The sequence below is a fragment of the Strongylocentrotus purpuratus genome, unplaced genomic scaffold, assembly GCF_000002235.5.
Source record: "Strongylocentrotus purpuratus isolate Spur 01 unplaced genomic scaffold, Spur_5.0 spur5_scaffold_4, whole genome shotgun sequence".
NCBI classification, from domain to species: Eukaryota; Metazoa; Echinodermata; class Echinoidea; order Camarodonta; family Strongylocentrotidae; genus Strongylocentrotus; species Strongylocentrotus purpuratus.
Window position 1 is genome coordinate 27,644,715 of NW_022145610.1, and position 16,023 is coordinate 27,660,737.

The 16,023-nt window shown below is 37.1% G+C and overlaps 1 protein-coding gene across 1 annotated transcript in view; it reads left to right on the forward strand.

The window, feature by feature from the left end:
- Positions 1 to 16,023, forward strand: part of LOC587213 (gamma-aminobutyric acid type B receptor subunit 1-like) — a 34,369-nt gene that overhangs the window by 10,120 nt on the left and 8,226 nt on the right. The window contains exons 5-14 of the mRNA XM_030998256.1: positions 4,499 to 4,564; positions 5,205 to 5,417; positions 6,692 to 6,781; positions 7,759 to 7,911; positions 8,636 to 8,699; positions 9,167 to 9,244; positions 11,246 to 11,396; positions 13,309 to 13,450; positions 13,994 to 14,107; positions 14,747 to 14,872. Coding sequence (XP_030854116.1) covers positions 4,499 to 4,564; positions 5,205 to 5,417; positions 6,692 to 6,781; positions 7,759 to 7,911; positions 8,636 to 8,699; positions 9,167 to 9,244; positions 11,246 to 11,396; positions 13,309 to 13,450; positions 13,994 to 14,107; positions 14,747 to 14,872 — 1,197 coding nt within the window. The remainder of the gene's footprint in view (positions 1 to 4,498; positions 4,565 to 5,204; positions 5,418 to 6,691; positions 6,782 to 7,758; positions 7,912 to 8,635; positions 8,700 to 9,166; positions 9,245 to 11,245; positions 11,397 to 13,308; positions 13,451 to 13,993; positions 14,108 to 14,746; positions 14,873 to 16,023) is intronic.

The window sequence follows — 16,023 nt, forward strand, 5'->3', positions numbered from 1 at the left end:
AAAGTCCATATCATATTTATTAAAGGTAATACAATTTTTTGGGAAATATTGAAAATTGGTTGGATAGTGATTCTTCACAATTTTGATATATTTGGATGCCCCTGTGGATGTATTATAAGCACTAGAAAATTTAGCCCCTAAAACACTTCTGCTTCGAGCAAAATGGAATATAAAAATTTAACGGTGCTCCGGGTAAATTTTGATAAATTACAAATAGCGCCTACGGCGATACAATGGTAGCTGCAACCATAAACATTTCAATATATTATTTAGTTGTGATACATCATTTTCAGAAGGGAATAGCCAATCGGTCTATTTTAGTCAAGAAACATTGTTTTATAGGCTTGATTAATATCTTGACCTTAAGAGGGAGCTATACAACATAAAGAGTTTATTATTTACAATTTCATAACTCAGACTCGATTTCAACTGCGACAACGATCACTGAATATTGTAGGATCGCATATGCTTCCAATATGTTCATTTGAACCAAATTCATGACCCCCTTACCAAAACTTTGTAATACCTTTGTAATACCTCGTTCGACATGACTGTGAATGATGTTGTCCCACGCATGTAAATATTTAATAATCATACAAATAGAGTGTTTCTGACAGAATGAATTACTCACTCCTATATATATATATATATAGTACGTTTCTCTTTGACATAAAAGAAAATCATTAAATAACCAATGTTAAAGGCTCACAGCAACAACGGAGTGTGCGATGATTCTACCATTAAATGTATGTATCACTTTGTATGTATTGTATGGTGTTATGGTAGCTCAGAACATGGAAATTATGTCATAATATTGGAAATTAACGTATTTCAGAACAAACATTTTCTGAGTTTGTCATACATATTTCCAAAAGGCAATCAAAACTATAAAAAAAAAAATGATTGCTATAAAAAAAATCCTATCAAATGACTAGGGCTGTGACTACAAAAGTATTTATCAGTACCCCTTTTAGTGTATATGTTTAACAACATTAAACTCATTCATTTGTTATCAACAAAATAACTTACCTACTGTATATAAATGGTATTCAGCGTAAGCATCTCAATAACATTTATGGTACATGTTACATCTTTCAATGAAATAACCTAACCCTAAAAGGTCTCGTGCAACTTTAATCAGACATTTTATTTCATATAGGGGGCGGTTATCTTTAAATATATTAACTATTAACGAAATTGGCGTCTTTAATCAAGATTTATTATGGAGGCTTCGTATCCGGTTCTATACAACAGGCTGATTCAATTAGGTTTGATTTCTCTTTTACGTCTTTACCATGACCATTCCAATAACAAAACAGATAACCGTGCCACGTGGGTTTGATATTAACTTTGCCAGCTCCTTTGGCGACCGAGGTAAATCGTGTCTCGTGATAGATGTAGACAGAGTTATTAGGTTATTCGTTGCTTATAGAATTATCCCATAACCCGAGTGGTCATGCGTTAATTAAATTCGTCTTTTGTGTCGAGCGGACAGAGTGGACAGTCGGACGGCATCAAAGGGGGGTGGGTGAAAATGGAAGCTGGAGGTTGGGGCAGGGGGGGGGGGGGTGGGCGGGGATGGGGGGGGGGGGGTAATCCTTTTCTTTATCATGATTTGAAAATGAGAGGGGAAGGGGAAACTTAGGGCAGGAAAAATCCTTATTCTCGATGCAGAGAGTGCGTCATTTCTCCAGCACTTCATATATCGCAAAAAAGGAGAAACATTGAGAGAGGCAGAGAAAGAGAGGGGTGGGGGTCCTGCATGGCCCCTACATTCCCGTTGTCACCAGTCATCATTATATGCATTTGTTTATTCTTCCTCCAATCCTGTGATATTACATGTAGTAAAATAGCACGAAAATCAGGATTAATTCACCACCCCCATTTGTCAACATTTATATATGTCACTGCTTTACTGAGACCTTTTATTGCGGGTAAGGGTAATAAACGAGCAAGTTCTCTTCACTCAAATACAGAGAGTGTAGCCAATCTCTAATAAGTGGGGGCGGGAAGTGGGGTTACAGCAGAAGATCTTTTATTAAAATTACCTGTGTATTGTGAACTTAACCGAGATATTGAGAAAGGAGCCCCTGTCAAGAATGTTTATTCAAGCGACCCCTCCGTATTTATACGTGATCTAATTTCGCCTTAGCCTCATCTTAATCGGGTTTCATAAGAATCGGTTCCATTTAACAAACCGCCAAAATGAAAAGGACGCGAAGGTAATTACTGTCGTTCAACAATATATCACGATCATTCCTGCAACTCTAACTGCAACTCTTTCACAACAATCCTTGCCATGAGTACATTCAATATTCTCTCAAAAATTGCTACAGTGTACAGAGAATAGCTTATCTCAACTTAATCATGAAGCATCTATATCAATATTTATATTTTTATATAAATATTCTTATATTTATAGTTTTACAGAATCATAGAATTTGGCCTGCATGGATGTAGTAGGATCATTCATCTTTCGTCAATACATGTAAACCTTTCTGCTTTCATTATGATTTATGGGATTGATTTTGGCAGAATTATAAAACAAGGCCTCAATGGACCACTATATTTCATCTCTAACTATAAATGTTGTATTTCTAATTTCATAATCCAGTTTTTGCGATTCATTATATTGAATATTCTGGCAAAATTACAACATTGGGTAGCAATCAATATATCACGGTCATTCGTGCAACTCTACTTTTATTATAATCCTTGCCATGAGTTATATATTCAATATTCTCTCCAAAATTGCTACAGTGCACAGTTAATCGCTTATCTCAACTTAATCATGAAGCATATATATCAATATTTATATTTTTATATAAATATTTTTATATTTATAGTTTTACAGAATCATAGAATTTGGCCTCGATGTAGTACGATCATTCATCTTTCGTCAATACATGTAAACATTTCTGCTTAATTCATTATGATATTGGGATTGATTTTGACAAAATTATAAAACAAGGCCTCAATGGACCACTATATTTCATCTCTAACTATAAATGTTGTATTTCTAATTTCATAATCCAGTATTTGCGATTCAGTATATTTAATATTCTGGCAAAATTACAATATTGGGTCGCAATCAATGCACTACGACTATTCATCTCTATAGGCAACTCTACTTTCATAATCCAGTCCTTACCATAAGTATATTCAACATTCTGACAGAATTATGAAATAAGAGCTAAAATATAACATCATCCTTCATCTCTTATTAATATAAGTAGACATCTCTATATGTACTGCCATCATGCAGTCCTTGCAATTAATACATTCCATATTCTGACAGAATTATAAAATATGGAGCACTTTTTTTCATTTCGAGCTATACTATGCAATATCTCAAATAAAATATATTTCAGTCCTTTAGACGAGTATTCTGACAAAATTGTAGAATGAGCGATTCTATGTATCACGATCATTCGTCTCTATTTAATAGATGCGATGAATATTCTTACATGATTATAAAAGAAGGTCTGCAATGAGTCCCACGACCATTTACTGCTTTAGCTATGACAATTTCTTGAAAAAAAACTCTATGCCAATAATTTCAGTCCTTGTGATGAATTATAGTAAAATATTCTGATAGAATCATGGAATTAATAATTAGTCTGATATAATCAGATAATGTTATTAGTAAAAAGTCACTCGAAGAAACGATGTGTTCTTCGTTTAAATCCTGTATTGATTCAACTAAATTATTCCCCCCCCCCCTTATCTCTGCCTTTTCGAATATTATTTCATAAAAAATGTTTGTGGGGAATGCATGGATGAACGAAGGATAACAAAATAATACTGTTCCTCTTCCTCATACCCCTACCCCTACTACCTCTACTACCAGGCGCGTACGCAGGGGCAGGGGTTTGGGGTTGAACCCCCCTACAACTTTTGTTATGTGTATGTTTTGGAGGAAAACATATCCCTTTGGGGACCAAAAAAAGCTGACCTTACCCCCCCCCCCCCCCCCCCCAACGAATCGAAATATCGATCGGCCAAATTTTCAATTTTTGAGACCAAAAAAAGTGCTCTACTACTACTAAAACCACCACCACCACCACCACCACCACCACCACCACAACCGCTACTATCACCACCACCACCACCACATATACCACCACGACCTATACCACAACCACCACCACCACCACTACTACTACTACTACTACTACTACTACTACTACTACTACTACTACTACTACTACCACTACCACTACCATCACCACCACCTCCACCACAACCACCACTACTTCTACTACTACTACTCCTACCACCACCGCCACCACCACCACCACACCATCACTACCTATACCACCACCACCTCCACCACCACCACTACTACTGCTGTCAATGAAACGCCTTTTCCCTGAGAATACAGAGCACTGACTTCAGACCACCTTGTATGATAATTAACGCGTTTGGGTGTAGAAAGAAAAAGAAGGGCTAATAATTTGTTTAATAATTTATATATTTCTGTTGCTTTTCTCGCCAGCGGCACGACGCAAGGATAATCTTTCTCAGTGTCTACCAAGATACTGCGACTAAGGTTTTCTGTGAGGTAAGACTAACAATAACAATACTAATGATAATAATAAGGTCATGTTTTTTATCCAGGAAAGCCTCGTCAGCTTCAATGCTGTTCTTCCTGAGGGCCTTGCAGTTATTGTTATCCAAGTAGTTGCCAGGTACTAAATTTACATCTTGGCGAGGATGGCAAATTTAATATGGATTAATGACTTGGAAAAGGACGTTAGTGCTAGACTGTGACGTGCATGATTGAATGAACCACTTACACAACACTAATTGACCTTGGTAGCAATGTAGACAAATTTCCGTTTGTCATGTATAAACAAAAATATCATGAATTTCTGTTTTTCTCCTAAGTGCCTTCTCCCTTGGGGCACTGCTAAAATTGTATTCATTTTGTGTGTTAAAACTGATGTGAAATATGTCCGGCACTACGTCACAGTGACATTGCCGAGTCAGTCAATATGAAGTGCCCATACGTATAGTGATTACAAGTTTCAAAAATGCATAACTTTCCCATTTTTGAATCAATCTCATTAAATCTGCCAGCATCCTGCTTCATGGATTTTTTCTGCTTTCTTTTAAAGTGGTTGTATTTATATGAAGGTTCGATTTTCCTTTACTTAAAGGGTTTATTCTTTATTTCTCCTTATTCGACACCATACGGACAGGCCTACCGACAGGGACTGTACGGACCCAAGTATGTATGGCTAATTATCGGCTGGTATCACACCGGATGGTGGCGGATTGAAACGACCAACATCCGAGCTCGAGATGAAGAATTCTGCACCTTCGATCAGATGGATGAAGCAGTGGAGGGGTACCTCAGTATGAGGGGGTTTGAGATACAGGAGGACCTCTCCAAGATCAACTTTAACGGAATCGTGAGTTATCATGTAGCTCCTTTCATCACCTCTGTTAGTCTCTGACGAAAGAGATGTGTCTAGCTATTTCAATATTTCGTTCAACATTATGTTTTATTGATATTCATTTGTTAAAACATTTATCAATCCTTTTAAAGCCCCACTGTACTACTTATATAGCTATTTGCGCCCAATATGGCAAACAATGCCTAATCGGTGCCTGTTGGTCCCCCATGATCCCCTTTTTCTTATGTTAATTGAGAGCTGATTCGATAAAATAACCACCTGTCAGTGACCTTGCAGGGAAATATAATCCCCCTGGCTAAACTAGTGCAGACGGGCTTTAACTAGATGTCAAACGTCGAACGGAATATTACCTTTATGTCGACACGTGTTTATGTTTACAATTTTGCAAATTATATTTGATATCATCACCAAGATTTAGATAAATCGATCATAGTTCATAAATATGGACGAAGAAAGACATAAGTATTCATAGAATGTTGTTTAGAACAGCTTCTAAAATGCAACAGGTCAAAAACCGTTCGAAATGAGTATAAATCAATACGTTTTAGTGAATCCCACGAAGGGAGCTAAAGCAGGTTATCCCCAATATGAGCAAAACACCGTTCGAAATAAGTCTAACTTAATTGTGTCGTCCATTACTTAGAATTAGATATAACCAGGTCAATTCATTGCAGTTGAAATAGAGAATGACGCCCTTTTCCCTCCTATGAAACAGATAGAATAGGGTCTAATTATCACCCAGGCCTATTTTATCGTTGTTGTTTTCGTTGTTTGATTGGGTTATGGCAATTCAGTCAAGATTGACTATTGACAATTATTTAAAGAGCGCAGGGACAATGACGTCATAATGGTGAACCATTCATGCAAGGTGAAAGTGGACGCGCCAAAAATTCAACAACAAAAACAACATCTGGATGTTGAATTGATCTTTCACTTGGATCTCACACAATCTTGTGTAACAAAATAAGATACATAGAACGAAAATGTAAAGGTTACTGATTTGAGATTGAAAAGAAATCATTACAGAATCATTTTTATTTAATTTGGTTATTCTATGTAAGCAAACTTTAGATGAATTAAACATCTTATGCAATAAGGTAATGATAAAATAGACAGACCTCCCATACAAAAAAAGCATTAACATGTCCATAAGAACGATTGGTTCTCTTATAAGGTTTGTGCCGCGCGTCGAGAGTAAAACCGGTTGTTATTCTTGTCCATCTCCCGTTCTTAATAATTTCGATCATTATCTTCTCGATCATGTTCAGTATCCTGATGCAGACCGTCTGGAGTTCTTCCGTCATCTTCAGGGTGAACTTCTCTTCTCTGGAGCATGCGACTCCTACGGCTATGATCAGGTAAGAGAACACGGAAGAATCAACGAGATTCAAACTATACAGACGAGATTCAAACTATAGAGACGAGATTCAAAGTATACAGACGAGATTCAAACTATACAGACCATGAAATAATAACCTCTTTTTTAATAGCGTAGGCCTATCCCAAATTCATGAATAGAAGAAATCCTCCCAGGCTGGCGCCAATTTTCGAATTCATTATCATTGATAGTATTTCTTTTTCCACAGAGGAGGGAGGGGGGCATAGTTATGACGGCTTTATGTAAGTGGCTACTGCTTTTTCTACGAGGTGTCCTTGCTATTGTGTTATTAACCTATGTCAATCAAGGCTGAGATTAGGGCACGCACCAATAATGAAACATAATTATAATGTCTATAAGTTAACTTTGCATTCCTTTTTGTCGGATGCTTTCATATGGTGCGCCAAAGACCAGTCGGGCATGGCGCAATGTGCGCAATGCGAGTGATTATGAGTGGTATTCCCGAAAGCGGACTAACTTTAGTCCATGGTTTAATCCTCAGACTAAGTATGGAATGCCAAGTGTCCATATTAATATATTTTTGAATAATTTGATATGTCCCTAAATCACCATGATAACATAATTCTTTCACAGTTATATTAAGTTCATTAATCATGTTATTACATTTTATTTTAATTTAGTGACAGATTAAATTATTCAAAAACATATTCATGTGGACACTTGGCATTCCATACTTAGTCGGAGGATTAAACAAACCATGGACTAAAGTTAGTCCGCTTTCGAGAATACCACCCAGTACTGCAAGTTTTCATTTTTCCTAAGACTGGACATTAAAAATTAAAAAAAAAAAAAATTGTTCATTTTCTACTTTATATATGAACTGTGGAAAACCATTATATGTATACATGATAAATGTTGAACGAGTGAAGTGAACCTCAAGCAGTTTCATTCAAAGAACTCAAACGAAATAATGCAACTCCCTCCATTCAACCATAGATAATGACGATAGCCTTAGCCCTGAATTCTTCAGACGGTGTGGTAGCCTCTCGTTACCCGGGTACGACATTGGCTGACTTCACTTACACCAATACAGAAATGGCAGACATCTTTCTACACGAGACAAAGAATCTCAAGTTTGTTGGTCTGACGGTAAGTCTTGACTTTGAGTAGGCTATGTCTCGTTCACTCTCTCTCTCTCTCTCTCTCTCTCTCTCTCTCTCTCCCTCTTCCTCCCCATCTCTCTCTCTCTCCCTCACTCTCTCTCTCTCTCTCTTTCTCTTTCCGATTCTCTCTCACTTTTGTCTCATTGTCTATCTCTGCGATTCTATTGCGCTGTTTCTTTCCATTTTTCTTTCTCTCTCTCTTTGTCTCAGTCAGTCTCTTTCATTTATGCCGCTATCTTTTTCTCTCTACTTCTCTCTCTCTCTCTCTCTCTCTCTCTCTCTCTCTCTCTTTCTATCTCTCTCTCTCTCTCTCACCCTCTCAATCTCTCCCTTGCCCATCTATCCGTAATCGGTGACGAGGTTACTTTTTTGGAGGAGAAAATATGTATAATTTGAATTATTTGAGTAGCTTTACCAATCTGTTGATTTCATGCCATAAAATAGTTCTATTCACCAGCCGGTGATCTAAGATAATTATGTAGATGAAGCACCTAATTATAAACAAGGTGACATTATGTTGATCTTTGATTGATTTGAGAATTAAAGCAAATTCTACATGAAACGTCGTTGCTCTGATATAACATCTATAGCTCTGTTATTCGAAAGAGTACTAATAATACAACATCAGAATATTTACCATAATATTTATAGTCAACCATTCTTATTATGAATACTTTCAAATATTATCTTCTTTTCTTTAAAAACTCAAGGGTCCAGTGGCATTTGATGCAGTGGGGAGCAGAGAGAGCAACGCTGTTATTCAGCAACTACAAAGTAAAGTATTATCACCCTCGTATTCTTAACAATTATGTTATATTTTAAACGATATATTGATCATATATGAACTAGAAGAAGTTGGTGCAACCACTCAGTGCACTTTCTACAAAGTATTGCACCCTCAATTCAGAAAAAAAGATTTGTTTTTGGTTAGTCAAAATTCGTTTTGCGAAATATATACTAAATATTGCAGAAAAGTATTCGTCTCTCTCCCTCCCTCCCCCTCCCCCCTCTCTCTCTCTCTCTATATATATATATTCCTCTCTCCCCTCTCTCTTCCCCTCCATCATCATTTATATATCTCTCCCTCTTTCCCCCTTCCCCTCTTTCTCTCTCTCTCTCTCTCTCTCTCTCTCTCTCTCTCTCTCTCTCTCTCTCTCTCTCTCATTACCGTCTACCAGGATTTAAAATGTTGTTTTCTCTGGTTATGTTAACCTTGTTTTGGTGATAACTGTCTCTTCTAGATCAACAAGTACAGCAGATCTTTGTATTTGATCGAAATACCGACACCTTTCGACTTAAACGTGAATTTCAATGGGGAGGTATGTCCTTCCTTCCATTTCAATTTGTAACAAATTTTAATGCAATTTTAATTTTTGTAATATCATGTAAAAGAATTATGGGAAAATTCTAAGTATTGCAGTCAGTTACATGTTCTACCCCATTAATTTGTTATATGCCTATTCACTTTGAATCTGAACATCATAATCACACGCAATTTTTTTCCCATATTTTTTCCCTCCACAGGGATTTTATTGATTTTCATTTGAACATAAATAAAATTGGCTTTTCAAGATACAAGTATTGATGAACTGTTGAGTTAACACAAAATAACAAATCAATAATTCATTACTGACACTCATGGAAAGAAAAACAAATACAGACAAAATATCATTTTAGGTAAACAAATTTCTGAATTGGAACCATTTTCTTGTGAATTTATTATTTCTACAATTCGAATTTGCAATTTACTTTTCGTTTTTGAAGTAATTTATAATCGAAACTCTAATATTATCAAAGTCGGGCAATTGGTTTTTTATTTTGCAAGTATACACCATCTGTCGCACCACAATCAGTATACAATTCAATTCATAATTATTTGAACCTCTTAAACCAAATAATTTATCTTGTAATGAAAATTTTAATTTATTTCCGGTTCCAGTATTAATCCAGTGCTCTAACCTACCCCAAATATGTTTAACATGCGTACAATCACATAGCAGACGTATAACTGTTTCAATCTGTTCATTACAAAATGTACATTCCTTTCTTGGGACTAAATTCATTTTAAACAGTAGATCGTTCGTATATAATATGCGTTGCAAAACTTTAAACTGAAACCATCGTAAGCCCACATCAATGGTACAATTAAATCCAATAGAACAATATGTTTCCCAACTCTTATCATTCAGGTCGAAAATACATTTCCATTTAAGAAAACTTTTACATAGTCCTTTTCTTCTCTTTAATAAAATTGCATAGATATGTGAACATCCTTTAATACGTTTCATAACAAATGCTATTGTATCTGGGAAAAGAGGTTGTGGCACCTTGTTGAAAATAGTACAATTGTTAAACCCTTGTCTAATTGCATAATCCACGATAAAAAAGAAAATTTATTTGAATATTATACTTTTCTTGGAAGTGTTCCAGAGAGAAAAAAAATCACCATTTGTGTCTAAAATATCATTGACAAAACGAACTCCCTTTTGACACAATTTGTTATTATATATTGAGCTATTGCCTATTTTAATGTACTCATTATTACATAAGGGTTGGCAAGAAATGTTATCATAATGCATGGACAAGAACGTACTATAAGCCATGAACATTTCTTTCCAAAAAAGATTCTTTGTTGTACCTGCCAGTTCCCGAAAATAATTGTTTCCCATATATAATTTTAAATCTTGCAGTTCAGGTAAGAAAGACTGCAATTGTTATATACCTTGTCATCAACTCATTCTTTGATCTTGCCAATATATTTGCGATTATGTTTCAATAATTTTCTCAACGCATATTTTTAATTAAATACATTTTTATAATCTCCCCCCCCCCCCCAGTCGGCTTTATCTCATTTATCCTTCTTCCGTGGAATTTGATGAAAATATTTAAGTTTTATAGATAATGCAATCTTTGGCATATTCTATTGTGTAATACCACTGTATCAAAGTAATGTAAGTTTTCTTTTTCTGGGTCTGCAAAGCGGAGGGGCATACGCCGCCTTGCCCTCTTTCAGACCCGGGCAACAGTGACGTAGCATCATCCAGACTTTGAGGGGGTACCGGCCCTTGGATGCATGGGTTGTAGATTAACAATGGCCACTATGCAGTGTGTGTGAACGGGTCGAATCACATTCTTTTTCACGGTCCCTATTTTAAACAGTTTCTTCCATTTTTGGTGGATGTCATGTCGATTGTCTTTCTTGTTATTGCCGCTCGATTTTTGTTGGGGGGTGCCCCTAATAGCTCTGTTACTGTACCGAACTGTGTATAATCAATGTCACCACCTTAGTTGCTTATTCATGTATCCCCCCATGTGTTTAGGTTCTATCATTCCAGTAGACGGGCCAACGGACCAGTTGTTGGATGTCGGAATCAACAACGCAAATCGTATTGTGATCAGTGCTCTAGCAGGTCTGGGTATTGTTCTGGCTATTATCTTCCTGTCCGTCAATATTATACATCGTCACAAACGGTAAGGTCCTGTTGCCACTACTCCCCCTAAAGTCTATTCATCTACATGTATTGAATTTTAATATTTTCTAAATGGTTTGCGAGATGTTCGTATCAACACCGTTATTGGATCCTTTCCCGAAGTAGGGGAGGCATCATCGCAATTTGCTTTAACATTTATTGACCCCCCCCCCCCCCCGGGGGGGGGGAGGGTAGACTGGGTCCAGATATTAAGGGGCATGGTATTGCGGGAGCCGTTCTTCCTGGATGAATTAAATGCAAAAGAGCAGGTCCACCAACTAGGGCAGGGAGTACAGGAGGACATTTCAACCTCTATATCCTTTCCCACGTTTCCCCCTCTCCCCTCTTTTGTAATTTCCCCTTTTAGCAATTCAATGGAAGAGGGGGCCGTGCCTCTGGTTTCATGCATATGCCACTGCCAACTTGATGATTAGCTACAATGCAAGTCAATATAAAGAAATTGAAGAAATATATTTAAACGTCAAACTTTGTTCCATCCCACTGTACAGGCGCGCCGGAAGCAGTTTGGGATTGGGGGGGGGGGGGGGGGGCAAACATTCCAGGGGGCTCACCTTCCAGGGGCAGTGACGTAATGAGCAAAAATGTTTGGAAGTGTGGGGGGGGGGCAGAATGTGCATCACCACTACTCTTACACGTTACATGCAGGCCCCGCGGAACATTTTTCAAAGTGGAGTATCAACGATCAGGTAGAGCGTAAACCCCGAAAGCACAGGGTTTTTAGGCATTAAATTACGGTCAGATAAGCATATTTAGATACCTTATTTGTGACACTGGCAGGTCATTGGTGGAGTATCCAGGGAGCAGAGCCCCCGGCAGCTCAGGGGTTTTAGGTATTTAATTACGGTCAGATGAGCATCCAGTGGCCGCCTTAGGGCCCTTGGTAGGGTCAAGGGGGCAGAGCCCCAGAAGCTCGGGGGTTTTAGGTATTTAATTACGGTCAGATGAGCATACACGGGACCGCCTTAGGGCCCTAGGTGGGGTCCAGGGGGCAGAGCCCCCGGAAGCTCTGGGGTTTTAGGTATTTAATTATGGTCAAATGAGCATCCAGGACCGTCTTAGGGCCTTTGGTGGGGTCCAGGGGCAGAGCCCCCGGAAGCTCTGGGGTTTTAGGTATTTAATTACGGTCAGATGAGCATCCAGGGGACCGCCTTAGGGCCTTTGGTTGGGTCCAGGGGGCAGAGCCCCCAGAAGCTCGGGGGTTATAGGTATTTAAATACGGTCAGATGAGCATATTTTGATACCTCATTTGTGGCATTTCAGCAACATTTGTAAATCACTGGCATCGAATAAGAAATACCCCCTCCCCTCCCACAGTACGCCAGCGTTCAGGGGCTCATGTCTTCTCACCCCTATAACAAAAAATACACACGCTTTCCCATTCTCTCACGATACGTCCACGATATGCGCGTATCGCTATTATGAAAAAAACCTCCATTGATAAATGTAGGTGGCATGCGCAATGTTTAGGACATTTAATTTCTGTTAACTTTCCTTTTAATGGAATTTTATATGTGATTTAATTCAGGTTTTTATTATTGTTCTGTTATTTGGGGTTTAAAATACAAAACATCTTTACTCCTTTACTATTTTTTTTTTTGAGGGGGGGGGGGGCGTTTTTTTTTTTTTTTTTTTTTTTTTTTTGGGGGGGGGGGGGGGGGGCAAAAATGCGTTTTGCCCCCCCCCCCACTTTTTTGACTGGGGGGGGGGGGGGGCAACTGCCCCCCTGCCCCCCCCCCCACTTCCGGCGCCTATGCCACTGTATAATTATTATGTCATGCATTTCTAGTAGGTCAATACTTCAGCAAAATTCAGGCGCTACTTTATGCATATTGACCATCAGAATAAATGAAAAACTGTTGATTCATCTCCTCAAGTTAACTTTTTTTTCTCAGGGCTCTTAAGATCTCGAGTCCGATGTTGAATAACGTGATCGCCATCGGAGGTATCTTCCTCTACAGTTCGACTTTCCTCTTGAGTGAATCACTAGAGGTCCAGCCACAAGAGAGTTCCGTACTCACTAATATAGAATGTCAGGTAACTATATAGTTCGGATAATACTTTAAATTTATGATAATATGTTATGGAAATATTATAAATATATTATATTATATTTACATATATTGTGTAAAAATAAAAAACACATTTTGACATGAAGAAATTATTGTTTGTTTATGTTGTACTATACCTTTCATATATGCTCTTTGTTATTCAGTTATATTTTATTTGGAAAAAAGTGCAGAAAAAAAAAAAAATAAATAAATAAATACAAAAACATCATAACGCTGTGATTATGAGACGGGTGCTCTAACATGAATGTATTAAATCAGGAGAAAAGGTATTTTCTCTTTAAACTTTGCATTTGTTTGGTCACACGGGCAAAAAAAAAAGTGATCTTAGAAATAAAAGAGGGACCACCTGTCGCCGCCCCTGATTACCTCTTCAGTAATTTTAAACTATCAAAGTTACATAGAGGAAATATATTGTATAAAGTTTATCGTTAAATAATATATAATTTTCATTTTCACTGACTGTATGTTCATTTCTGCTTGTTTACCCCCACATTCTTTTCCGATCTAGTCTGCTCTCGTGGTTGCCTCGGTCGGTCTCTCCATGTCGTTCGGTGCTCTGTTCATGAAAACCTACCGCATTCATCAAATCTACACTAGCGCTATGAAAGTCAGAAAGGTTCTTGTAAGTAAAATGCGATTATAAAGAAAATGGCGTTTTAGATATATTTTTTAAAACCAGCAGGAAAAGGAGATCCACATTGCATGTTTTTATACAATGCCCACTCACAGCATTCAATTACATTTCAAGCAGTTGCTATGTCAGAAATCCCCAAGCAACACCATAAAATGGTGGTTTACTTAGCTATTATATGAAAACATGCAATGCTAATGCAATGAGGTACTCAGTTGGTGAGGACATACCACTGTCTTTTATGAACAGGTGGTCAGGCGATAGGAAGGTACATAATGTCTTTTGTTCATCTAGCTGACTGATGACTGACTGGCATGATGATGTCGCAAAAGGCATTTGCTTTTTTTTTTTTTTTTTTTTTTTTTTTAGGGGTGGAGCTTAGCAGGTAGAACAAAAGTAATAGAACAAATAATATAAAAAATATGATATAAATGTACATCAAAAAGTCAGAAGATATGTGATGTATACAGTATTACAGATCAACACAAGTCAACATGAATCTGTAATTTAGTGACCCTTGACAAGGCCAATTGAAATTCTGAAAATTATCATAATGCTGTGTTGAAAAATCTTTTAGAACATAGTCGTGTTGTATGGCTTTCAATAATCATATTTTCTATCACAATTTAGAAAGGTTTGACGGATACTCGCCTCCTCTTTGCGATCTCTTGGTTTGTCATCATCGATCTCGCTTTCTTTGTGTTTTGGATGAGCTACGATCCGATGACGACGGAGAACAGAACCTACAAGCCGATCGTAAGCCAGTATTTATTTTTTTAAACAACGTAATTGTAATTTTTAAAAAAGCCCCTTGAATACAAAACACTGAGAATGATGATATCGAAATTAATGATGAGCAAAGTCGAGGAAACAATTTAAACCTAAGTATCCAGTCATATAATTTACTGTTAAATGAATAAGTGTAATTACTTTTGACTTACAAACAAGTGGACAACACAAGATGATATGAATTGGAGCAGAATGTACTAAATGTATTCTGTGCTGTTTTTATTTTATGACCTACCAATTACGCGTTTCGCATAATCTATTCATCTAAATAATGATGTACTCCTCTAATCTAAGTTTGTTTATGTTAGTATACGGAGAGTTTACATCGGTAAATGCATCATGAGAATAAATTGTACAGGGTCAAATTTTATAAAATATCATACATGAAACTTGAAGTTCACTCTGACCTAACCGAGTGTTAAGTATTTTGTTTAATGCATAAAGTGCGTTTTTCATTCCCTTTTGCTAAAATTAAGATTTAAAGCTAATCTTGAGCTTTTGGTATGGTAAGTCGTAAGTCGAGAGAACATGGCTATAAATCATTCCGGAATGTTTATCCTGCAGTAGATTCACTAGATTGATTGTTTGAACCAGTAAGATAAAAACAACCTTACAAAACTTGCTGGAAATCATCTTCAATAAAAAACGCAAATTTCATTTGCACATACACTGTAGTGACATGTGTTAAAGGTAATACAAAGTTTCGGGAAATTTTGAAAATTGGGTGGAAAGTGATTCTTTATAATTTGGATATATTTGGATGCCCCTGTGGATGTATTATAAGCACTAGAAAAATTAGCCTCTAAAACAATTCTACTTTCGAGATAAATTGAATATAAAAATTTACCGGTGCTCCCGGTAAATTTTGATAAATTTCAAATAGCGACTACGGTCGTACAATGGTAGCTGCGACCATGAAAATCTCAGAATATGTATATGTGATATATAACTTCCAAACGAGAGTAGCAAATTGGTCGATTTTAGTCAAGAAAAATTGTTTTATAGCTTAATTAATATCTTGTCCTTGAGAGGGAGCTATACAACAAAAAGAGTGTATTATTTACAATTTCATACCTTTAAACTCGATTTCAACCGCGACAACGATCACTGAATATTAT